At 41.2% G+C, this 26,990-nt stretch overlaps 1 protein-coding gene across 1 annotated transcript in view; it reads right to left on the reverse strand.

Annotated features, from left to right (window-relative positions):
• rps6ka2 (ribosomal protein S6 kinase, polypeptide 2) overlaps positions 1-26,990 on the reverse strand; it is a 154,491-nt gene that overhangs the window by 27,133 nt on the left and 100,368 nt on the right. Inside the window, exons 9-12 of the mRNA XM_059985355.1 lie at positions 24,997-25,067; positions 23,366-23,454; positions 19,569-19,633; positions 10,308-10,410 (exon numbers count right to left, since the gene is read on the reverse strand). Of these exons, the coding sequence (XP_059841338.1) occupies positions 10,308-10,410; positions 19,569-19,633; positions 23,366-23,454; positions 24,997-25,067 (328 nt within the window). The remainder of the gene's footprint in view (positions 1-10,307; positions 10,411-19,568; positions 19,634-23,365; positions 23,455-24,996; positions 25,068-26,990) is intronic.

The raw sequence follows: 26,990 nt of genomic DNA on the forward strand, positions 1-26,990 counted from the left end.
TCCCAACATATCGATGTAGTTATAAAGAAAGCAAGACAGCTACTATGCTTCATTAGGAGTTTGAAGAGATTTGGTATGTCAACAAATACACTCACAGACTACTATAGATGCACCATGGAGAGCATTCTGACAGGCTGCATCACTGGTATGAGGGCAGTTACTACACAGGACCAAGAGAAGCTGCAGAGGGTTGTGAATTTAGTCAGCTCCATCTTGGGTATTAGCCTTAAAAGTACCCAGGACATCTTCAAGGAGCGGTGTCTCAGAAAGGCAGCGTCCATTATTAAAGACCTCCAGCACCCAGGGCATGCCCTTTTCTCACTGTTACCATCAGGTAGGAGATACAGAAACCTGAAGGCGCACACTCAGTGATTCAGGAACAACTTCTTCCCCTCTGCCATCCGATTCCTAAATGGATGTTGAACCTTTGAACACTAGCTCACTTTTTAAATATATATTATTTGTTTTTCCCAAAATTTTAATCTATTCAATATTTGTATACTGTAATTGACTTATTTATTATTTTTTTCTTGCTCTTCTATATTATGTATTGCATTGAACTGCTGCAGCTAAGTTAACAAATTTCACGACACATGCCGGTGATAATAAACCTGATTCTGATTAAAGGATCTCTTTATCAGTGAAATGTTACTGTTTTCCCTGCACACCCTGCCTTCCACTCCAACATTCTGACTGTCCATCCCAGCTTTTCATAGTAGCTTCCTCATAGTAGCAAACACATAGGGAAAGGAACGATTTCTCTTGTTCCTCCTTTTTTCCTGCTACCTCCACAGAATAATGACAAATCATGGCAAGCTCCCTTACAGTGCCTCAACCACCTTATTCAGTGTGACTAAATCGTGGGTAAACAGCAAACTGCAGCTTGAACCAGAATCTGATAAGGTCAATTTGATGTTGTAGATTTTAACAGTAATAGCACTCTAAGTGTGTTCATGTGTATGATTTTGTCAATGGACTATATTTTTCGAGTATTCATTTATAACTGGTCATTTTTAGTTCCTGGATATCTAAGAGCAGACAGGCATAAGGTAGTAGTGATGAAGGGGGGGGTTCATGTTTACACAAAACTTCAGCCTGCAAATCGTAAAACACGAGATGCGAGGAGGAGGATGAGTGTGTGCCTCTAATCATGCTCAGTGGTCCCAGCTCACTGCCAGCAACAAAATAGAGACATTAATTGTGAAGCAGCTACATCCGTCTGGTCTGCAATGGTTAGCTGCTATGGCATCCTACTGTGCTTGTCCTGCAGGAGGAAGAGAAGTGTGCCAGTAAGTGTTGTTTAATGTGTTTGGAGTTTGCCCAGTAGCAGCCCACACAAACAGCCCCTGCTCAACTCTTTAATTGATGGATTCAGGCCAGGTTCCTGGACAACAACAAGCAAGGTAGCGAAGGCAGGGACACACAACAGGTTTCTGAATAACAAAGAATTCTTGGGTTCATGCCAAGTCCCTGATTCAGCAGCCCTGTCAGCTATGTATCTCCACATAAATAACTCTACATTTAGAACTGACTCCACTTGAGCTCTTCCTGCTGGGAACACCTCCTGTGCATAAGTGCATAGAAATTTCTCTATTCTCTCCACCAAGGCTTCCAGTGCAGCTAACAGACCCCAAACACTGCTGCGCTGGTCCGTCACTCGTTTGCTGAGTCATCATCGCCTCCACAATTACTTTCACCATTTCTTGCAACTGCACTACATCTACTCTTTTGCAGACAGGTTTTGAGCAATTCAGGCTAACTTGAACTGATACTTATCTTTCATATAATTGTGTCCCTACTGATGTGCCAAGGCAAGCAACAGTTAAGCTGTCTTGTCGCAGGAATCATTAGAATGAGAAACAGTGATAGAGAAGCTTATCTTGCTCTGGTTTTCAGCAGGGTTCCCAAATTGTGAGTCTACATGTTAATGTGAAGGGGCAATGAAGGAAGAAATGGCACTTAAAGAAAACAACACACATAAAATGCTGGAGGAGCTCAGCAGGTCATGCAGCATCTATAGAAATGAATAAACAGCTGACATTTCGGGCAGAGACTCTTCTTCAACACTGAGGAGGAAGGGGGAAGATGCCAAAATAAAAAGGTGGGGGTGGGGAGAGAGGCTAGCTGGAAGGTGATAGATGAAGCTAGGTAGAAGGGAAAGGTCAAGGGCTGGAGAAGAAGGAATCTGAGAAGAGAAGAGAAGAGAAGAGAAGAGAAGAGAAGAGAAGAGAAGAGAGGAGAATGGACCAAAGGAGAAAGGGAAGGAGGAGAAGACCCAAGGGTAAGTAATAGCCAGGCAAGAAGACGTAAAAGGCTTGAGTGGGGACTAGAGAAAGGGTTTTTTTACCGGAAGGAGAAATCTATATTCATGCCATCAGGTTGGATGCAAGGCGTTGCACCTCCACCCTGAGGGAAGCCTGATTTTGGCACAAGAGGAGGCCATGAACTGACATGTAAGAATGGGAAATGGGAATCGGAATTAAAATGTCTGGCCAGCGGGAAGTTCAGCCTTTGGTGGATGGAGCAGAGGTGTGTTACCAGGTTCAGATATGCCCCAAGTGTGGACTGAGAGACACTGAAGCAGGTCGACAGTTCACAAGCTTTATTGTGAACAGTGTTAAAGGGAAAATAAACAATAAACGCTAGGCCAAATAGGGCCGTTAACTAAAACTTTCAAATGGGAAGTGAAGCCTATACTGCGGCTGAAAATTAAACGAATATTGCTAATCTTCGAAATCAGTTGACTCAAATGTCCAATTTCTCAGTGAAGGTCGAAAGCAAAACAGACAGCAAAGCATTGCTGTGCTCTGTCCAAGTCTCGACAAGAAATACAACAAGTATGGAATTAAATACTATCACGATTAAATAATTAGCTGACATGTGCAAATTCACAAGCGCAATTGCTGTATCTACGGCATTGCCGAATCCATGGTTGTGACAGGTCCCCGCTCTCTAGGCGCAGCCCCTGAGGCGGCACAGACCTGTGTCCACTGGAAGTCCTGGATCAGCAACTTCTCCAAGATGTCCATCACCGGGATCCAAGTACATTCTTCTGGACCATACCCTTCCCAGTCCACAAGGTACTGGACCTTACCACGTACCTGGTGAGATGCCAGGAGGTGCCGCACATTAGAGACGAGGGTACCATCTACCAGGAGGGGAGTGGTAGTAACAGGCTTGAGCTGGGAAACACGGAATACTGGGTGGATCTTCAGTGATGCTGGTAAACACGATCTATAGGACACCTAAGTCCGACTGTCTGTGGTGAGCTGTTGAACAGTTGCTGCTAGGGACGATACCTGTTCCTCCAAGAGAGACTGGGCTTATTGGCATGAGGTCATCTGCCTCACTGCCTCTGTAACTTCACTGAGAACAGATTCCATTGCCTGTGGCTTGTCTCCCACCTGAGCAATGAATCTCACGGCCAAGGTCAGCTGCTCTCTCTCTGCTGGGTCCATCATTGTGTGGTCGAGACTCGCCGTTACCAGGTTTGGATATGGCACAAGTGCAGAGTGAGAGACACTGAAGCAGGTCGATAGTTCACAAACTTTATTGTGAGAAGTGTTTAAGAGAAAATAAACAATAAACGCTAGGCCAAATAGGGCCATTAACTAAAGCTCATACTGCGGCAGGAAAGAAAATCTAAATATTAAACGAACATCGCTAGTCTTCAGATATACTTGCATAAATAGATAAACCACCTTCATAAGAGCAAGAACAGAAAACAGGGCAAAGTGAGTATACTTATTTATTCAGTAAGTTATGGGTCAAAGTATTTGGTGAGTACATTTCTAACTCTTCTAGCTTCAGTTTCATTGCCATCTGTTCTGAAATTGTTAGGTTGCGTTCAAGAAAACAATGAAATGGCGTGCTGCCGACTGACAGCATTTTCAGATTTCTCCGGTTACCCCGTCCACACTGATCTGCCTGAGCAGCATTTTCAAAAATACCCACCCTGGAAAGCGTTTCTGAAAAGCTCCGGTTTTGGGGGACGAAAACACCATTTTAGTGTGAACGGAGGGTAAAAACGAAGAGAAAAAGCTTCAGTTACGGATTTATCCGGCGTAGTGTGGATGTAGCCTCAGACAGTGCTGGTCGTTAACACACAATGATGCATTTCACTGCATGTTTCAATGCATCAATGACAAATAAAGATCATCTTTTTGTGCATGGAGTTTATGTTCGGACCAGGTCTGACTTCCTATATAGAAACAGCCAGGAGATCGGCCTGTGAGGAGTCATGATATATTTCACCTCAGGTGTCTATAATAAACAGCAATGTACAGGAACTGACTGGATAATTGATTATTCAGATAAGGCAGTAGATATAATTCAGTGTAAAAATATGTACAGTAGTACATTTCTTGGCAAGGAACAAAGGAAGGTCACAAGTTGTTCTCCTTAGCTCATTTAATTGGCTAATAATGACCTGATGGGAAATGTTTGTAAACTACTGAACAGTGACAGACTTCACAATTACACCCAATTCTGCCTTTCCAATTTGAATTGAATTGACTTTATTTCTTACATCCTTCACAAACATGAAATCTTTTCATGAAATACAAAAATCTTTATATTACATTGAATGTGCAATGTACAATCATTGCAATTTATAATAATTTATAAGAAATAGAACAGTCAATGTAATATGGAAATACACTCAAATCAGTGTGAGTTAATCAGTCTGATGGCCTGGTGGAAGAAGCTGTCCCGGAGCCTGCTGGTCCTGGTTTTTATGCTGTGGTACCATTTCCCAGATGGTAGCAGCTGGAATAGATTGTGGTTGAGGTGACTCAGGTCCCCAATTTTCCTTCAGGCCCCTTTTTCACACGTGTCTTTGTAAATGTCCTGAATCATGGGAAGTTCACAACTACAGATGTGCTGGGCTGTCCACACCACTCTCTGCAGAATCCTGAGATTAAGGGAGGTACAGTTCCTATACCAGGCAGTGATGCAGCCAGTCAGGATGCTCTCAATTGTGCCCCTGTAGAAAGTTCTTAGGATTTGGGGGGCCCACACCAAACTTCCTCAACCGTCTGAGGTGAAAGAGGCACTGTAGTATACTGGTGTGCACAGACCACGTGAGGTCCTCGGTGATATGGATGCCAAGGAATTTAAAGCTGTTCACCCTCTCAACCTCAGATCCAATGATGCCAATAGAAGTTAGCCTGTCTCTATTCGTCCTGTAATCAACAACTAGCTTCTTTGTTTTTGCAACATTGAGGAAGAGCTTGTTTTCTTGTCGCCACTGTGTCAGAAAGATGACTTCTTCCTTTTAAACCACCTCGTTATTGTTTGAGATTAGGCCAATCACTGCAGTGTCATTGGCAAATTAGCAGATTAGAGCTGTGGGTGGCAACACAGTCATATTCAGGAATATTTATTATATTAGGTCTTTTAAGATAACTCCATAGTTGTCACTTCTCTTCTTAACTTGGGGCTAATTGAAGTGTCTCTATGATTGCAGAACAAATCCAGAATAAAATAAATAAACAAATAATGCAAAAATTAAACCAAAATTAAACTGACAAACCTACACACTTGTGATTATTCCTGGTATAAAATTGGTTGGCCTTCATGTGTTCAAGAACTATGAGATCCTACACAATCCTGTCCCTAGAAAGATCTTTCTCCAGTTTCATTCGCTGTTAACCACCATGCTTAAGTTTGAAATCTATTTCACAGACAGCATCTTGAAGACAAGAATGAAGAGGATGGTTGCTTGACTGAAATTTTTCTAATTTCAAAACATGCAAATATTGCTGCTTTCATTTAGTTACATACGTTAAAATTAAAAGCATGACTTTGGTCTCTACTACCTCACTGTTTCAAATAGTTTCATTCCAATTGGTTCGATTAAGCTATTATATTAACTTCCTTAACTGGGCCAAAAAGATACCTATAGTTTTAAAGCATTTCCTCACAGCAAAAGGATGCATGGTCACATTAAAATACTGAAGTAATGAGATCACCCTTCTTTTGTGCAATGCCAACCAGGACTATTTTGAATTTTGTTCAATGTTTGTTATAATTTAGATAATCGGCATAATTTACTTTTGCAGATTGCCAACAAATCTTGTTCCCTAACAACCTTGAGGTATATATAATTGCTCCAAAGAATGAGAAAATTTACAAGTGTTGGTTGGCAGAACATCCATGAAAGTCCTGCATGAAGTCAGCAAACACTGCAAATTGGGCTTACAACCAAAAGCCCTCTATATTCTTATTAGTACTGATTTTTTTTGGCTGAGCTGAAGAGTTCATTTGAATTCCAAAACACATTACCTTACAAAGACTAATATACGTGGACATGCCACAGTCCACTAGGGTTCACCTTCTACCAAAGTGAACATGACAGTAGTTAACAATGTACACCCAGTGGTTACACCATTACCCTGGTGTTAGAGGCCGCTGGGTGGACCATCTCTGTCAACTCCGCCACAACTGAGAGAGAGCAGGCAAAGGGCACAAAATGAGGGGAATGAAAGTGAATGAGTAGTTGAAAGATATTTTATAGCCATTAAACCTGTGAGTTAATACAATTACTGAAAAAGAAACAGACTTAAACACATCTGATTACACTCTGAAAGAGGATAAGTGATTTTTTTTTGCAAAAAACAGTAATTTTAAAAAGATCTCTACATATACATTAGAACCACTGACAATATATCAGAGCAGATTTTCTTGTTGGTTACCAGGGATGCAAAGGCACCATTGTTGGATTAGAATTACAAACAGAGGCATATCACGCCTAACTGTCATTCAGTACTGATTCAATTGTCAAGTTGAGCTTTGTGCTGACACTAGATGTCTCCATCAGTTTGTTAATATTGGAAATATCCACGGGTACAATGCAACATTTGTTTTCTTTGTTGCAGCTTTTCTGTGCTGTTCAAAATACTTACTCTACCACAGAAACACTGCATCCAGGTCTATTTATACATATAATTTATGGATGTCCGTTGGTATAGAATCAGAATCAGAAATAGGGTTATTATCACCGGCATGCGATGTGAAATTTGTAAACTTAGCAGCAGCAGTTCAATGCAATACATAATATAGAAGAGAAAAAAATAATAAAAAATAAAATAATGATAAATAAATAAGCAAATCAATTACAGTATTTGTATATTGAATAGATTAAAAACTGTAAAAAAAAAACAAAAATACTATATATTTTAAAAAGTGAGATAGTGTTCAAGGGTTCAACATCCATTTAGGAATCGGATGGCAGAGGGGAAGAAGCTGCTCCTGAACCACTGAGTGTGTGCCTTCAGGCTTCTGTATCTCCTACCTGATGGTAACAGTGAGAAAAGGGCATGCCCTGGGTGCTGGAGGTTCTTAATAATGGACGCTGCCTTTCTCAGACACCACTCTCTAAAGATGTCCTGGGTACTTTGTAGGCTGGTACCCAAGATGGAGCTGACTAGATCTGCAGTTTCTTTCGGTCCTGTGCGGTAGCACCCCCACCCCCCCCCCCCCCCGCCCCACCACCCCTCAACCAGACAGTGATGCAGCCTGTCAGAATATTCTCCACGACACGTTTATAGAAGTTTTAGAGTGTATTTGTTGATATGCTGAATCTCTTCAAACTCTTAATGAAGTGTAGCCCCTGTCTTGCCTTCTTTATAACTACATTGATATGCTGGGACCAGGTTAGGTCCTCAGAGATCTTGACACCCAGGAACTTGAAACTGCTTACTCTCTCCACTTCCGATCCCTCTATGAGGATTAGTATGTGTTCCTTCATCTTACCCTTCCTGAAGTCCACAATCAGCTCTTTCATCTTACTGATACTGAGTGCCAGGTTGTTGCTGCAGCACCACTCCACTAGTTGGCATATCTCGCTTCTGTACGCCCTCTTGTCACCACCTGAGATTCTACCAACAATGATTGTATCGTCAGCAAGTTTATAGATGGTATTTGAGCTATGCCTAGCCACACAGCCATGTGTGTATAGAGAGTAGAGCAGTTGGTTAAGCACATACCCCTGAGATCGTCAGTGAGGAGGATATGTTATCACCAGTCTGCACGGACTGTGGTCTTTCGGTTAGGAGGTCAAGGATCCAGTTGCAGAGGGAGGTACAGAGGCCCAGGTTCTGCAACTTCTCAATCAGGATTGTGGGAATGATGGTATTAAATGCTGAGCTATAGTCGGTGAACAGCATCCTGATGTAGGTGTCTGTGTTGTCCAGGAGTCTAAAGCCATGTGAAGAGCCATTGAGATTGCATCTGCCGTTGACCTATTGTGGCAACAGGCAAATTACAGTGGGTCCAGGTCCTTGCTGTGGCAGTTCAGTTTAGTCATAACCAACCTCTCAAAGCATTTCATCTCTGTAGGTGTGAGTACTACCTGGCGATAGTCATTAAGGCAGCTCACATTATTCTCCTTAGGCACTGGTGTAATTGTTGCATTTTGGAGCAAGTGGGAACTTCTGCCTGTAGCAGTGACAGGTTGAAAATATCCTTGAATACTCCTGCTAGTTGGTCGGCACAGACTTTCAGAGCCTTACCAGGTACTCCATCGGGACCTTCCACCTTGCGAGGGTTCACTCTCTTTAAAGACAGTCTAACATGGGCCTCTGAGACAGATCACAGGGTCATCAGGTGCAGCAGGAATCTTCACATCTGTAGTTGTGTTCTCCCTGTCAAAGCGTGCATGGAAGGCGTTGAGTTCATTTGGTAGTAAAACATCACTGCCATTCATGCTATTGGGTTTCGCTTTCTAGGAAGTAATGTTTTGCAAACCCTGCCAGAGTGTCTGTGCATTTGACGTCGCCTCCAACCTCGTTTAAAATTCTCTCTTTGCCCTTGAAATAGCCCTCCGCAAATCATACCTGGTTTTCTGGTATAGGCCTCGGTCGCCAGACTTGAATGACACAGATCTAGCCTTCAGCAGATGACATACCTCCTGGTTCATCCATGGGTTTTGGTTTGGGAATGTACAGTAAGTCTTTGTAGGCACCCACTCATCCACACAGGTTTTAATGAAATGGGTAACAACTGCAGCATACTCATCCAGGTTTGAAGATGAATCCCTGAATACAGTCCAGTCCAACGATTGAAAGCTATCCTGTAGGTGCTCCTGTGCTTCCCTTGTCCAAACCTTCTTGGTCCTCACTACTGATGCTGCGGTCTTCAGTCTCTGCCTATACTCAGGGAGTAGAAGTACAGCCATGTGATCAGACTTCCCGAAGTGAGGGCGTGGAATAGCACAGTAGGCATTCTTGATGGTGATGTAGCAATGGTCCAGTGTATTGTTTCCTCTAGTATTATAAGTGATCTGTTGATGGTAATTGCTTAGTGACTTTTTCAGACTGGCCTGGTTAAAATCTCCCAAAACGACGGTGAAGGCATTAGGATGCGCTGTTTTGTGCATGTTGATCCCATTGCTCAGATCATCTAAAGCCTGAATGACATTGGCCTGAGGTGGAATAAATACTGCTACCAAAATGACCCTGGAGAACTCCCATGGTAGGTGAAAAGGATGGCACTTTACTGCTAGATATTCCAGGTCTGGTGAGCAGAATTCAGACAGCACTGATATATTTGTGCACCAAGAAGAGCTGATCATGAGGCATACTCCTCCACCTCTGCTTTTGAGAGACTATAGATCTATCCTGACGGTGTATAGTAAACTGTTGATCTGAATCACTGCATCTGGTATGGGAGGGGTTAGCTTTATTTTGAGGCTGTTTCAACCCTTTTCCTTATCTTTATCCAGTTGGATGAATTGATATTAGGCTTTTAGACATATCCACTCTCACTTGCTGTGACCCTTACCTGTTCACTGTAATGAAGATGTAGAATCTGCTCCTTGCTCATTCAGATCAGGTCATTTCCACTCACCCACCCAGAGAGAAAACGCTTCACATGTGTCAGGTGGGAAAGCCCCTCGAACAATAAAAAGATTACCATCTTAGGGGGCCCACCTGAAGGTAATGGTGCTCAGTTCGTGTTCTTTTTCTCTCTCTCTTTAAAGTTTACACTATGTAATGCACTGACCAAGAAGGTATAGGTTTTTTTTGCAATATTACCTCCTTTTATATATTTTTGTCATGAATCGAGTCTAATTTTGGAATTTAAAAATGTGTGTCAGATACCCATTTTACACTGTATCTACTTTTATACTTGACTGACAATAGACAATAGAGTCTTACCTTGTGGGTTTGGCAATGTTTGTCCTCATTATATAAAGCAGCTGCAGATTCATTAAAACCCATCTTGCATTATCATATGAAGTCAAAATTATCCCTTGTGGAGGTCACTTTGAACAATTCAAAGACCCACAAAAAATATCCACTAACCTGTTGGTGTCCTTGATGTGAATTCAGGATCAAAGTGGAAAGTATCTTCTGGTCTGCCTACTGCTGGTTTAAATGGTGGTTTAATTTCCTTCCTGTATAATTTCTGTTGACAAATAATGTACTTTGGTCACTCAAGACTAAGTAAGATACATTTTTGTTTCTGCTGTTCTTGAATACCATGATTAATACCTTTTCATTAAACTTCAGTTAGTGCATTTTCAGCAGAGTAATTGATCTCTAAAATACACATCCTTCAGCATGGCAGGACTTTGTATAGAGAAAATTTAAATTTATTTCACAACAAGTTCACTTTCACCCTTAATTGTATTCAATATCTACTGCAGAAAGGTGTTGGCTACTATAGAACTACATGGTTAAATACTGCCAAATCCAACAAAATGCTTTTTATTACTGCATTTATTTTCAAATCAGAAATAACACCTGAAAGGGAGCCTTATGTCAGAAAAATGGTAAATCACTAAGGTGATAATGGTAAACTTGTTTGGGAGTTTCTTAAAGCTTTTCTTTAACATTGCCTTTTTGTTATTCCTACGCCAACCTACAAATGTCCATCTCTTTTCCTGCAATCAGGCAGCGGCTCAAATTAGCAATATGGGATTCCAGATGGCTCTTATGATTTAATTGGTATTTAATTAACTCAGGTATCTGAAGGGATACTTACACTGCTAATCTGTTGTTAATAACCTGGCCATAACAATACTCTTTTCCCAGAAGGTCAGCTGTGATTATGCCCCTTCACTCTCAGCAATCCTGACCATGAAAGTATTGTCCTTCTTATCATTTAGTTTTGCCTCAGACGGCACTGAGTTACAAGCTGGTCATGCTAATGGAAATCTAGGGGCTCTTTCCTTCCTATTTATCACTGAAATATTGCAATTTTCCTTTCTCTCACACAGTTGAAACCCGAATGCCAGAGAATTCCTTCATCTTGCTACCAAGCATCAGTCCAAATTATAAACTGTAATCTTGAGTATAAGCCTGAATCAATTTCTTTTCTGACTTATATTATTGTACCAAGCTAATACCATTACGATCCGCTAAAGTGATACACAGACTATTTCTCTTTGAGTTATTTGAGTGGAGCCATGTTCAACATTTACTTTTGCTTAGCAATACAAGGGTCTGTAGATGGAAGGTCTATTTAGGTCCAGGGATGGTTGTGAGGGAGGAGATATAGGGAAAGGTGCTTCAATGCCCATTGCACCCAACAGAGGGGTCAGTGATAGAGCAGGACATTGCTATGACTGAGTTGAGACACCCACTCTCAGAGCCTGCTTCACATTAGATATTCAATGGAGATTGTTGGACTGGGGGAGAGAAAAGGAAATCTTAAGTTGTGTGTTACAACGGGGAAATAAACAAAAATCAAGTAAGTTATATGTTTAATTATGTATCCCATGTTTAATGTGTTCAATTATGGTTTTTAATTTATTTTATTTTTTTATTTGGGAACAGCTCTGAACTGGAAGTTCCCAGGAATCAAAGGCTTCCAGAAAGATTTTAGGCTTATTTTGGTATAGAAATGTCTTGGGAAAGCATCTCATGAGGCCAGGTCTGCATATCATCTTAACACCCAGGTGAACTTCACTTATGATCTATGGAAAGGTTTAGAAATTCCTATACATGAAGTTAAAGTTTCAAATTTTGTTACAATCATTCTTAATTTATTGGAATTGAAATTGCCAGCACCTTTCTCTAAATAAAGCTTCCTACACACAACTGAATAGAAGGTAGGCATTGAAAAATGCTGTTTAATGGAGAATTTGACTTCTGTCACTTTCAGCATCTTTGATCTGATCTTTTCTTTTATTTTGCAACATTTCTGCATTAATCATTCCTTCATTCAATCATTCTGGCTTTCTACTTTATCACAAAACCTCCCTATTATAAGCAAACAAATTAGGAGTTACTTGGACTCTTACGACTGCTCCACATTTTAATAAAACCATGGGTTGATCTGGTTGTAATCTCAATTTTACAGTCCTATCCACCCATTTTAAACTTTTACTCTTTTGTTTAGTGAGAATCTTCCTCTCCTGCAGAAATTTTCAGAATTGGCTTCCAGTGCTTTTTGAGGAATAGAGTTTCAAAAGCTCATGACTCTCAGAGAGAAAAATACATCACATTTCAGTTTTAAATTGGAAACTCATTCTTAAACAGCAATTCCATAGTTCAACATTATCCCCAAAAAGAAAGTGCCTCCCCATATCTACACTGTCAAATACCCACAATACAAGTTTGTCCTTTCCTCTACTTTCATGGAACCATAGAACATTACAGCACAGAAACAGGCCTTTTGGTCCTTCTTGGCTGTGCCGAACCATTTTTCTGCCTAGTCCAGGGGTGGGCAAACTTTTTGACTTGTGGGCCACAAAGGATTCTGAAATTTGACAGGGGGGCCGGACCAGGAGCAGATGGACGGAGTGTTTTGGTAATACACCTCATAAGAGAAAATAAAATATCATGGGATATGTAGAAAACATGTGCTTTCATTTCAATTGAAAATGAACAAATGCATTACAACAAAATATCTGTCTTTGAAGTCCCATGGTATTTAGCTATTTATTGAAATGACTTTTAAAACACTGAAAACTAAATGAATAAAATACAGCTTTTTTAATAGTAACAGTTATTATTTTAAAGCACTGAAAATTCTGTTATCCTTCAAGATATTATCATCATCACTCTCCTCCTAACTGTCTTTATTTCAAAAACAGTAGGAGATGCAGGTCTACTTGTCCTGCTCCTTCTTATTCAATTGTCCCCTGTGCCAAAACTCAACAATGACCAGCACAAAGACAGAACAGTGACAGCGCACCAGTATGCGGAGCGCGTTATTTGATCTGGAGCACATTTTTTATTTTGAGAACGTACGTGCACCTGCGCACTACTCATGTCCATCACTTAACAGAAATGACATGTAACATGTAAGGCTTATTTAAAAAAATATTTTCAAATGCATTTTTTACATAACACAACGAAGAAACTTATTTTTAATTCCAGTGGGAACAGTGTTGTTGGTCTCCCTTTTTAGCCAGCGCATCAAAGTCTGGATTTAGTTTTGTTGTGGCGATTCTCAGGATGGATCTGAGGTGTTGGTCATTTAACTTGGATCTGTGGCTGGCTTTGTTGATGTTCATGACGCTGAACGCCTGTTCACACAAATAGGTCAAGCTGAACAAAGAGTAAAGCGCAAATGTGGAGTAATATGCTGCACCTCAACAAAGGTCAATGTATACAGAGTGTGTCATCTTTTGGGAAAGCGCCAGAATTGCGGGGAAAAAACGTTAACAAGGTTTATTAATATAATTTCATCAAGTTCTGCGGGCCGGATTAAAAAGCTTAATGGGCCGCATATGGCCCACGGGCCGCAGTTTGCCCATGCCTGGCCTCGTCCCACTGACCTGCACCTGGACCATATCCCTCCATACACCTCTCATCCATGTACCTGTCCAAGTTTTTCTTAAATGCCAAAAGTCAAAAGTGAGCCCGCATTCACCACTTCATCTGGCAGCTCATTCCACACTCCCACCACACTCTGAGTGAAGAAGCTCCCCCAATGTTCCCTTTAAACTTTTCCCCCCTTCACCCTTAACCCACGTCTTCAGTTTTTTTTCTCCCCTAACCTCAGTGGAAAAAGCCTGCTTGCATTCACTCTATCAATACCCATTATAATTTTATATAGCTCTATCAAGTCTCCCCTCATTCTTCTACGCTCCAGGGAATAAAGTCCTAACCTATTCAACCTTTCTAGGTAACTCAGTTTCTCAAGTCCCGGCAAGATCCTTGTAAACCTTCTCTGCACTCTTTCAATCTTATTAATATCCTTTCTGTATCTCGGTGACAAAACTGCACGCAATACTCCAAATTCGGCCTCACCAATGCCTTATACAACCTCACCATAACATTCCAACTCTTATACTCAGTACTTTGATTTATAAAGATCAATGTACCAAAATCTCTCTTTACTACCCTATCTACCTGTGATGCCACTTTTAGGAAATTTTGTATCTGTATTCCCAGATCCCTCTGTTCTACTGCACTCCCCGCTGCCCTACCATTTACCTTGTATGTTCTACCTTGGTTTGTCCTTCCAAAGTGCAATACCTCACACTTGTCTGTATTAAACTCCATCTGCCATTTTTCAGCCCAGATCCCTCTGCAAGCTTTGAAACCCTTCCTCACTGTCCATTACATCTCCAATCTTTGTATCATCAGCAAATTTGCTGATCCAATTTACCACACTATCATCCATATCATTGATATAGATGACAAATAACAATGGACCCAGCACTGATCCCTGTGGCACACCACTGGTCACAGGTCTCCACTCAGAGAAGCAATCCTCCACTACCACTCTCTGACTTCTCCCATTGAGCCAATGTCTAATCCAATTTACTACCTCACCATGTATACCTAGCGAGCGAATCTTCATAACTAGCCTCCCATGCGGGACCTTGTCAAAGGCCTTACTGAAGTCCATGTAGACAAAATCCACTGCCTTCCTTTCATCCACTTTCCTGGTAACCTCCTCAAAAAACTCTAATAGATTTATTAAATGAGACCTACCACACACAAAGCCGTTTTGACTCTCCCTAATAAGTCCCAGTCTATCTAAACACTTGTAGATCCTATCTCTGAGTACTCTTCCAATAATTTACCTGCTACCAACGTCAAACTTACCGGCCTATAATTCCCCGGATTACTTTTGGAGCCTTTTTTAAACAATGGAACAACATGAGCTATCCTCTAATCCTCCGGCACCTCACCCGTAGATACCAACATTTTAAATATATCTGCCAGGGCCCCTGCAATTTCAAAGCTAGTCTCCTTCAAAGTCCGAGGGAATACCCTGTCAGGTCCTGGGGATTTATGTACTCTGATTTGCCTCAAGACAGCAAGCATTTCCTCCTCTTCAATCTGTATTGGTTCCATGACCCCACTACTTGTTTACCTTATTTCTATTGACTCCATGCCAGTTTCTTTAGTAAATACAGAAGTAAAAAACCCACTTAAGATCTTTTTTTTTGTTTCCCCATTTCTTTTGTTTCCATACATAGCCAACCACTCTGATCTTCAAGAGGACCAATTTTATCCCTTACTATCCTTTTGCTCTTAATATATCTGTAGAAGCTCTTTGGATTATCCTTCACCTTGACTGCCAAGGCTACCTCATGTCTTCTTTTAGCCCTCCTGATTCTTTCTTAAGTATTTTTTTGCACTTGTTATACTCCTCAAGTACCTTATTTGCTCCCTGTTTCTTATACAAGTCATACATCTCTCTTCTTCCTGATCAGAGTTCCAATATCCCTAGAGAACCAATAGTTCCTTATGCTTACTCACTTTGCCTTTAATCCTGACAGGAACATACAAACTCTGAACTCTCAAAATTTCTCCTTTGAAGGTCTCCCACTTACCAACGTCATCCTTGCCAGAGAACAGCCTGTCCCAATCCACGCTTTTTAGATCCTTTCTCATTTCTTCAAATTTGGCCTTTTTCCAGTTTAGAACCTCAACCCGAGGACCAGATCTATCTTTATCCATGACCAAGTTGAAACTAATGGTGTTATGATCACTCGAACCAAAGTGTTCCCCTACACACACTTCCATCACCTGTCCTAACTCGTTTCTTAATAGGAGATCTAATATTGCATCCTCTCTAGTCGGTATCTCTATATATTGATTTAGAAAACTGTTTTGGACACATTTTACAAACGCTAGCCCATCTTGACCTTTAACAGTATGGGAGTCCCAATCAATACGTGGAAAATTAAAACCCCCTACTATCACAACTTTATGTTTCCTGCCGTTGTCTGCTATCTCTCTACAGAATTACTCCTCCAATTCTCGCTGACTATTGGGTGGTTATAATACAACCCCTGTTTCTCAGCTCCACCTATATGGCCTCGGTAGGCAAGCCCACTAATCTGTCCTGCCTGAGCACTGCTGTAACATTTTCCCTGACTAGCAATGCCACCCCCCACCCCCCCGACCCTTCATCCCTCTGCCCGTATCACGTCTGAAATGTCGGAACCCTGGAACATTAAGCTGCCAGTCCTGCCCCTCCTGTAGCCAAGTTTCACTAATGACAACAATGTCATAATTCCACATGTCAATCCACGCCCTCAGCTCGTCAGCCTTCCCCACAATACTCCTCGCATTGAAATAGACACACCTCAGAAGATTATTACCACCACACACAACCCTTCTATTTATGCCTTTGCATGAAACTTTAACATCATTTATTTTCACCCCTGTTCCACTATCTACTCTGGCACTCTGGTTCCCATCCCCCTGCAAATCTAGTTTAAACCCCCTCTGATAGCACTAACAAACCTCCCTGCAAGGATATTGGTCTCCCTGTAGTTCAGGTGTAACCCGTCTCTCTTGTACAGGTCCCAACTGCTCCAGAAGAGGTCCCAATGATCCTGAAATCTGAAACCCTGCCCCCTACACTAGTTCCATAGCCACGTGTTCATCTGCCAGAGCATCCTATTCTTACCCTCACTGGCAAGTGGCACAGGCAGCAATCCTGAGATTACCACCCTCGAGGTCCTGCTTTTTAACTTCCTACCAAGCTCTCTGTACTCACTCTTCAGGACTTCCTCACTCTTTCTTCCTACACCATTGGTACCGATGTGTACCATGACATCTGGCTGCCCACCTTCCCATTTCAGAATGCTGTGCATGCGATCAGAGACATCCCTGACCCTGGCACCGGGAGGCAAAAAACCATCCAGGAGACTCTGTTGTGACCACAGAATCTCCTGTCTGTACCTCTAACTATCGACTCACCCATCACTACCACTCTCCTCTTCTTCCACCCTCCCTTCTGCACTGCAGAACCAGACTCAGTGCCAGAGATCTGGCTTCCACAGCTTGTCCCAGGTAAATCATCCCCCCAAACAGAATCCAAATCGGTCTACTTGTTGTTGAGGGGAATGGCCACAGGGGAGCCCTGCTCTGCCTGCCCTTTCCCCTTCCCTCGCCTGACGGTAACCCAATTACCTGTGCACTGCTCCTTTGGCGTAACTACCTCCCTGTAGCTACTATCTATAAACTTCCCATTCTCCCGAATGATCCAGAGGTCATCCAGCTCTTGCTCCAGTTCCTGAATGCAGTTTGGTAGGAGCTGCAGCTGGATGCACTTCTTGCAGGTGCCGTTGTTAGGGAGACCCCTGGTCTCCCTGATTTCCCACATCCTGCCTGGCATTCTCTCTACTCTAAATGAACAAAAACAAAACTTACCGGAACCTACCCTCACCTCTGCCTGTTCACACCGAAGCCTGTTGAGCCAAAGCCATCCCACTCTGACTCAGTCCACTCCAACGATGGCCACTGTATATAGCGGTCTTCCTTTTAAACCTTTGGTGCACTACGCCCTTTTCTATCTCTATTTTAAATATTTTAGCTTTCTAACTTTTTCCTGTTCTGTTGAAAAGGTAACTATGTTTCTTTATCTGCAGATAACTGATGTTCTGAGCATTCCAAGAATTTCCATATTTATTTCAGTTTTCCAGAATCCACAGTACTTTGTTTTTGTATGAATAGATAAGCACATTAATATGCAGATAATGAATATGCAAACTTTCATTAGGAAAGTTTATAGCAACGCACTACTATGTTAAAAAGTTACTGAAGATTCAGAGTAAGCACCTAGTAAATTTCTATTACCAATAGTAAGTAATAAAAAAACATTTTGCCATATGTGTGACGAACTACCAAGTTTTTTATAAAATTTAGCAATTTTGTTCAAGATAATCTGTTACTTTTTATATATCTAATTTATTTCAGATTTTTGAAACAGACTTCACAACAACTTTAATTGTAGACTTGTAGGGTCCCTATCAAGTGAGAGACATGATGGAGCACTCATCTGATGCAGCACGCAAGCTCCCGTTTTAACAAGTGGGTGCACATAGTCTCAATGTAAACTGGTTTCAAGCAAGGCTGAGTCATCGCCTCAGTGCATTGTACAATATTTCAATACAGCATCATCTCAGACACGACTCTACCTATGGGAGATCTAGCTTGTTGGGCGAATGGGAAAAATAAACCCATGATGCTCCTGCTCCAGAACAAGGACAACCTGCAACGTAACTCTGCTCCTCTGTCCACAAATGCTGCCGGAGCTTTTGAATGCTTCCACCATTTCATTCTACATTCAATTATTGAACAATGATGTGCGCAAATTTGGAGGCTGAGGTACGAGTCACTGTCAGCTCATTCATGGAAACTTACAATAGAATAGGTCATAAACTTAACATCAGTAAGACAAATGTCCCTGACAGCTGCTCTCGTACATGATGAGGTCCAGAAGATGTACCCATCGTCCCCCTCATATCCCAAGAGAAACCTCTAGGTGAAGGCAGTGATGAAATTCCCTATTACCTATACTGTTCTGACACAGCATTTAACCATCTGAAGAAAAGTATATTGGAAGATCAAAAACTGAAACTGAGGAGAAAGCTCATAGTCTACCAGGTAACAACAATCTCTGCCTTTCTAAGCACTTCTGAAAGCTAGGCAACCAACAGCAGTCACCTCAAAGCAGGAGAAAGAAACTATCATTGCTACAACTGCAAAATGCTGCCAAAATAAACAGAAGCAAACCAGTGTCAGTATCCTCTCCCAGAACAACATGTCTTCATCAATGCTCTAGCTACCTTCCTTGGGCACATGTTCAAAAATAAATACTCTGATCCAAGCGCCATCGCTGCAGAGGATTACTAGGTGGGCGAAATAAAAGATTCAAAGATATTCTCAAAATATCCTTGAAGAAATGTAATGACTTGTGGACAGTCTATGGGTTAATGGTAGTTCAAAAGGGAAAACAGCATTCCGGGCAGCACAGAGAACCTTGAAGCACTGGCTCATGCATCATAAACAACAACCCAACCCAACCCCAGACCACAGCTCCCACATTCGCCTCACTAGTCACCTCAAAACCCACGGAACTGAAGGGAATAACGTCTCTCTCAGGCCTAGAGAATGCTGCAGAAAATACTTTATACCCATACCACTTTGCATTATGGCTACCTGATTACTCCATTTCAAGAAACCCTCGAAAAACAACAAAAGCCAAAGTCTATCAAATTATTCTGCATAGCATAAACAAGGTATGCATTTTATCTTAAACAGTACTAATTGTAAATAAGCCGATTAGGAATATTAAGTTTTTTTCATTCATAAGAGAAAAATTCAAACTGTTAGCCTTCAGAATGACAGTGATGTACTTACATTCCAGTCTATAGTTGCAAAGAAACAATGCCGTTTTATCTCCTCAACACCATCAGGTCCTGCACCTTAAAACCACATAAAAACACAAGCACAAAAATCAATGCTTCTGAAAAGTCATTGCTTAATAAAGTGCAACATTCTGATCTATGCATTACACAGACTGGAATTTGTATCTTTGGGACTTAAGAGTCGTTGAATCATACAGCACACACAGAGGCTCTTTCGTTCACTGCTGAACCCACCATCAAACACCTAACCATGTCATTCCATTTCCCAGTTCTCAATGTGTGGACTTCTACGCAAAGGCATTCTCAAGTGTCACCTTGAATTTACCTCTTAAAGTATTGTGAGAATGCTCTACTACCATAATTTGACCATGCATTCCAAATTTCACCCACTGTACATGTAAGTGGCTCAAATGAAAGCTAATATTACAAACACAATTATTTTACTTCATGCTATATGATGTCAAAACCAGTATTCTCTTTAGAGCATTTCTTTTTTATGAAATATAAAGCTGTATTGTAAATTTAAATATCTTCTTCATAATAAAAATGGCATATGTAAAATGATTAAAAGACACCAATATAAGACTAACAAAATTAGACATGAGTTTCCCATTTTATTGTTCAGATCTCAATTTGATTTTAAGAAGCAGATTGCAACTTCAAATAATTTCCCATGTTTAGAAAGTAATTTTGTGTTCTATCACTTTTGTTAATATAATGTTCTTTCTTCACCTGATAACCACGTTTATTTCTTTGCAAACATTGAGAAGAAAAAGCTGAAGAAATATACTTAAAATAATTCAAGAAAAATGAGAAAGGATCATTTGGGATAAAAGAGAAAACTTGTGCCTGGAGTCAGACGAGGTAGGAGAGGTCCTTAATGAATACTTTGCTTCGGTATTCACCAATGAGAAGGACCTCAACAAATGTGTGATCAGGGTAGAACAGGCTAATTTCAGGTTAAGAAAGAGGATATGTTGGAACTTTTCAAAAACATTAGGATAGCTATGTTCCTGGGGTCGGATGGGATATATCCCAGATGACTACAGCAGGAGAGGGAAGAGTTTGTTGCATCATTGGCAATGATCTTTGCATCCTCACTGGCCACGGAGTTTGTACCAGAACACTGGAGGATTGCAAATGTTATTCCTTTGTTCAAGAAAGGAAATCACAGGAATTATAGACCAGTGAGGCTTACATCAGTGGTGGGCAAACTATAGGAGAGGACTCTTAGTGACAGGGTTTACAAGCATTTGGAGAAGCATAGTCAGATTAGGGATATTCAGCATGGCTTTGTGAGGGACAAATCATGCCTCATGAACCTGATTAAAGTCTTGAGGAAGTGATAAAACAAGTTGATGAAGGTAAAACAGTGGATGTGGCGCATTTGTATTTTAATATGACATTTGCAAGTTTCCCCAAAGTTGGCTCATTAAGAAAGTCTGAAGCAAGAGATTCATGGAAAGTTTGCCATGTGGATTTGGAATTGCCTTGCCCACAGAAGGCAAAGGATGGTAGTAAATGGAGCATATTCGGCCTAGAGGTCCGGGACGAGAAATGTTCCAAGGGATCCATTCTGGGACCTTGCTGTTTGTGATTTTTATAAATGACTTGGATGAGGAATTATGGTGAACTACATATACCTGTCTGGACATGCCCCCCCTGCTGACTGCTCCTGTGGCTCCTCCCACAGACCCCTGTATAAAGGCGATTGGAGACACAGCCCCTTCCTCAGTCTCCAGGATGTTGTGTGATGGTCACTTGCTGCTTGTGCTTTCTTCCAGCCAATAAAAGCCTACCTTAACCCACATCTCAGAGTTTTTGATGGTGCATCAGGAAAGGAAAGGGCTAGTACATTTGCAAATGGCATAAAGGTTGTTGATGTTGCAGATATTGTAGAAGATTGCCATAGATTACAATAGGGCATTGATAGAATACAAAGCTGGGCTGAGAAGTGGCAGATAGAGTTCCATCCAATGACATACTTTGGATATAGAAGAGAGGAAACTGTGTGGACTAGATTAAGGCTGGGGCACTGTGCATTAAACAAAACATTGAAAATGATAGGGAAACTCCAGACAGGATTGTGTGAAGTTGCAGAAAGTATGGGATACAGACAGAGATGATGAGAATTAATCTAAAGGAATTGAGGGTGCAGGAATTTACATTAAAAGGGTTACTGAGCATGGGTGAGAGGGCACACGTCAGGGTATTTTCAGCTTTCTTAAGGGATACAGGGGTTTTTTATAGGGCATGATGGATAAGCAGGAATAGGGTACTAGGATGGTCAGAGAAGCAAGGATAAAGTGTAGATGGTGTGTGTGTGTGGTGTGTGTGTGTGTGTGTGTGTGTGTGTGTGTGTGTGTGTGTGTGTGTGTGTGTGTGTGTGTGTGTGTGTGTGGTGTGTGTGTGTGTGTGTGTGTGTGTGTGTGTATGTGTGGGGTGTGTGTGTGTGGTGTGTGTGTGTGTGTGTGTGTGTGTATGTGTGGGGTGTGTGTGTGTGGTGTGTGTGTGTGTGTGTGTGTGTATGTGTGGGGTGTGTGTGTGTGTGGTGTGTGTGTGTGTGTGTGTGTGTGTGTGTATGTGTGGGGTGTGTGTGTGTGTGCGTGTGTGTGTGTGTGTGTGTGTATGTGTGGGGTGTGTGTGTGTGTGTGTGTGAGAGAGAGAGAGAGAGAGAGAGAGAGAGAGAGAGAAGAAAACGGGTGAAGGGATTTAGAATGTAAGACTATCGTCTGATCCACACTCCAGAGCAGAAGGTGTCGGTAATGCACCATTAAGCTGGATGCCAACCGCCGTAAAACAAGACTGAGAAGATGAAGAAGGCATACTTTGGAAGGTTGAATTTGAAGCTAGGTTAAATGGCAGATTCTTAGCGGTGTGGGGGAACAGAGGAACCTTGAGGTCCAAGTCCATAGATCCATCAAAGATGCTGTTCAAGTCGATCAGGTGGTTAAGAAGGTTTATAGTATGTTGGCCTTCATTAATCAAGGAATTGAGTTCAAGAGCCATGAGGTAATGTTGCAGCTCTACAATATTCCAGTTGTACCAGTCTTGAAATATTGCCTTCAGTCCCAGTCACCTCATTATAGGAAAGATGTGACAGTCACTGCTTTCTTCCCCGGGTGGTAATGGCTAATATGAGGACATACTTTTGAGGTGTTTGAAGGAAAGTGGAGGGTGGGATATGAGAGACAGGTTTTTACGACTCAGGGTGTTAAGCACATTTGAATGTGCTGCCATGGGTACTGCTTGGGGCAGATGCATTTGGGACATTTAAGGGACTCTTAGGCACATGGGTAAAAGAAGTATAGAGGGCTACGTGTGAGGGAAAGGTTAGGTTCATCTTGGAATGCGTCAAAAGGTCAGAATAACATCCTGAGTAGAAGGCTCTGCACTGTGCTTTTCCTTCCTACGTTATATGTTTTTTAAGTTTCCTCGACCAATGAAACTGATCATTTCAAAATGAGTGCTCATTTGCAAAACAGAATAAAATAGTAAAATAATAACAGATAAGTCAGAGGACGGTGGTTTCCTTTATCTTAATTCCATCAGAAAATATCTTTCAATGGTAAGAGCTATGAATCACAACTAAATGGAAATACACTAACTTACTTCTTTCACAGACCCCAAATGTGTCAGCTGTTCTCTACTTTGATGTCTATGAATAAACTACCAATGCTCTTTGATAAAATGTACAGATTAATATCATATAATTAAGAACGGTTAATTTTCTGATCTACACTTCTAGTTGGTGTTGCAATTTTACAGGACGATGTAAACCATATCTACCTAGTCTGTTGCAAGGATTCCGCTTGAAAAGTGCTCGTAAAAGGCTTTGGGCTTCTGGGCTTAAGAATTGTGGCATTCCCAGTTTTGCTCTAGAAAACAAACATGACAAATATCTCTCAGTCGTTTAAGCAAACAGAATTATTTTAAAACAGTTTGGGGAAATGTATTTCTTTTCTTCTCTGACTTTCCTCCTATTCCTTATCTTTCAATCCCTCTCCTGAAAACAGTATACCCAAAGGATGGACCCTGGTGATACTTTGGTTAAATAATCATTTGGGGACTGAGGACCAAGAGAGATACTGACAGGAACCTGATGAGTCACAGTTGTCAATCCAACTGATAATATCCTGTGCATACTCAATACTTGCGTAAGCACCCTCCAGGAGAGATTACGTTGGCAGTTAGGAACAAGTATTCTGACCGACTCTCTTCTTAGGCCAAGAACGTTAAATGGAATTGTTATATATATACTCAGGCCAAAATCAGCTGTCTGAATTTAGGTCACAGTTTAAATTTGGAACATCCCAGGTTTGTGCTGCTTTATGATTTTTGGCTTATTCAACCAAAGTCATAAGGAATTTTACTAACTGTCATTCACTTTGTACCTCATAATACACCACTCTTTATTTGCCTTAGAAGCAATCTTAGATTATATTTTTATGTATTAAATAATGTCTGAGAACCTTTGGAATAAACAATAAGATACATGAAAAATCTTGAACACTTAAACAGATTCTAGAGAAAGAGGTAAACTGATCAGTTTATTAATGGAGCCTGACTTTTTACCTTTATATAGCATAAATACAGAAACGGGAACTCTTTAAATAGTTTTTATTATACTGTCACATTTAAGTGAACAAGCCTTTGTATGTTTATGGAAATGCCGAGTCTCTAGTTAATATTTCTTTTCAAAATAGATCTGAGGACAGAATTTGCTTTTTCAGATATTTGGACAACTCTTTCACGACCTTGAAAACAGACTGCTTGCCCCTCTGCCATGCTGCCTGGTCCAGTGTGGTTCTAACACAGTATTTTACTGGGAGCACATCAGCGTGGCATGGTTGGCTCAGTACAAATGGGCTGCTACAATCATACAGGCTTTGACAGTCAGTGGTGCTCTGCAGTAGGTGACCTAACCTCGTAAGCTGGGAGGCAAGTCTGCAGACCAACTCCACAGTGGGGAACTAAGAGTTTTTGTGAGGAATACCAGGCAAGACAAGATAGAATTGATGGTATCAGAGCAAAAGATCTAATAATGTAGTGAGTTGCTTTGGTATAAAGAGTAGTGGCACAAAAGTGCCCAACGTATATCCCTACTACTATACCCCAGAGTGAGAATGGCTTAGAGTAGTAGGGCAAATAGAAAAGTATGTTTCAGTATGTACATTTAGACATACAGAGACATGGGGAAGTAAACCACATGATCCAACCCCATTAAGTACTTAGGTTATAGCAACTGTACTATATAACTCGGTTAAAAGCAGCAGCTTCTCATTATACATGTACAACAGCATACTTGTTCAGATATAATCGCCTGTGCTTTTCCTTTCTTCCAAAGCATCAGGAGTTCTGCTTCATCACACACTGAGGCTAACCAGACAAAGCTGTGATGATTCTCACACATAACTTACTTGAGGATAAGTGCCATGGTTTCCTTTCTGTCCTTTCCTTGAAAAGGCAACGACCCCGTCAACATTTCAAACTAGGCAATGAAGTTAAAACAGGTACGTTAGAGACATCACCAATGCTCATATAGCTCTGCCAACATGATCTGCATACTTCATTTGGCTGTTCAAATCAGTCAACCAATCAGTAACAAAATGAAGACATTTACCAAACAAATACTTTGTTGGACTTTCATAAATATGGTTTGTACTGTGAAAATCTCTTTCTCTCTCTCTCTCTCTCCCCCTCTCGCCCCCACTCTCCCACTCTGTCACTCTCATTCTCTCCCTCTCTCTTTCTCTCTCTCTCTCTCTCTTCCCCCCACTCTCTCCCACTCTCACAATGTCATTGTCACTCTCTCCCTCTCCCTCTCTCTCAATAATAGTTGGGTTGAATAGGGACAATACTAATGGAAAAGATAGCTTATTAACAGGCTCTGTGGTGATCATGGAAAACCATGAACAAAGCTGTATAGTGTGCTAGTCTGAAATTAGCTTCTGCAGAAAGATTCTGTGATTTCATAGACAAAAGGCTTTTGTTTGGTTTCAAGTTGATCCATACGTGGAAAATTGCCAGTTTTCAGCCTCAGGTCTGTGCTGAGCACAAGGATCTCATATTATGTCATTATAATATATTTACTCATTTATCATTTGACAGATATTTAATGTTCTTTTACCAAGATAGCTTACAGGGCAAGATGTGGTGAAAAAAAATATTCTAATATGAAAAACAAGGTAGTGGTCAGGTGTTCATAGACTGTTCAGAAATCTGAGGACAGAGAAAACGGAGCTATTGAGCCAAACAACACACACAAAATGCTGGTGGAACACAGCAGGCCAGGCAGCATCTATAGGGAGAAGCGCTGTCAACGTTTCGGGCCGAGACCCTGTGTGTTGTTGTTTGAATTTCCAGCATCTGCAGATTTCCTCGTGTTTGGAGCTATTGAGCCTGTGTCTTCATGCTCCTGTATCTCCTCCCAGGTTGCTGTAGCAAGATGAAGGCATGTCTTGGACAGTGAGGGTCTGTAACAATGGATGCTGCACCTTTTAAATATGACCCTGATGGTGGAAAGGCTTGTGCCTATGAAGGAGCAGGCTGAGTGTATAACCTTTAGGTCATAATGCTTTCTACGGTGCATCTCGTCTTTGCTGATATAAGAAATCCCTTCTCACTCCTAATAAAGTACAGCTGCTGGATGCCTTCTTCACAATGCATCAATATGCTGTGTGCAGGATAGATCCTCTAAGATCAGGAACTTGAACTGCTCACCCTTTCCACTGCTGACCCCTCAATGGGTGTTCTCCCAAACACCCCTTCCTCAATCCCACAATCAATTCCTTAGTCTTGCTGACACTGAGTCAAGGTTGTTGTAGCAAAATGACTCAGTTATCTGATCTATCTCACCCCTATACACGTCCTCATTGCCATCTAAGATGTCATTATAATGTTCTTTTACCATGTTTTCTGCCAACAACAGCGGAGGTATCAGTGAATTTACAGATGAACTTTGAGCTGTACCCTATCCATGCAGTGATGAGTGTAGCCTAGACACGTAGTGATAAGTGCAGAAAGAGTAGAGCTGTGGTTAAGCATGCATCCTTTAGATGTGCCTGTGTTGCTGGTCAGTGAGGAGGACGTGTTATTACTGAACTTCCCGATGAGGAAGAATTTGCGATCCTTACCCTGACAGCCCTCAAGTTAATTTCTACAACACCTGGACAAAGAGGTGCAAAAAGACAAATGTGAAAGAAATAACAAAACATTGAGATATAGGAAATGAAAAGGATTGGATTTACTGATGTAAAATAATCAATTGAATACTAAGGTAAATCTGATAAGAACGTATTCTCTTCATTCAAAACTTATAAAGCATGTGTGGAGACACGTTAAAACTGGTTAAGAAAAGAACACATATCCAAATCATCATCCCATATTTTTGCAGCCACAACAAATTTACTTT

Source organism: Hypanus sabinus, chromosome 12, assembly GCF_030144855.1.
Source record: "Hypanus sabinus isolate sHypSab1 chromosome 12, sHypSab1.hap1, whole genome shotgun sequence".
Classification (NCBI taxonomy): Eukaryota; Metazoa; Chordata; class Chondrichthyes; order Myliobatiformes; family Dasyatidae; genus Hypanus; species Hypanus sabinus.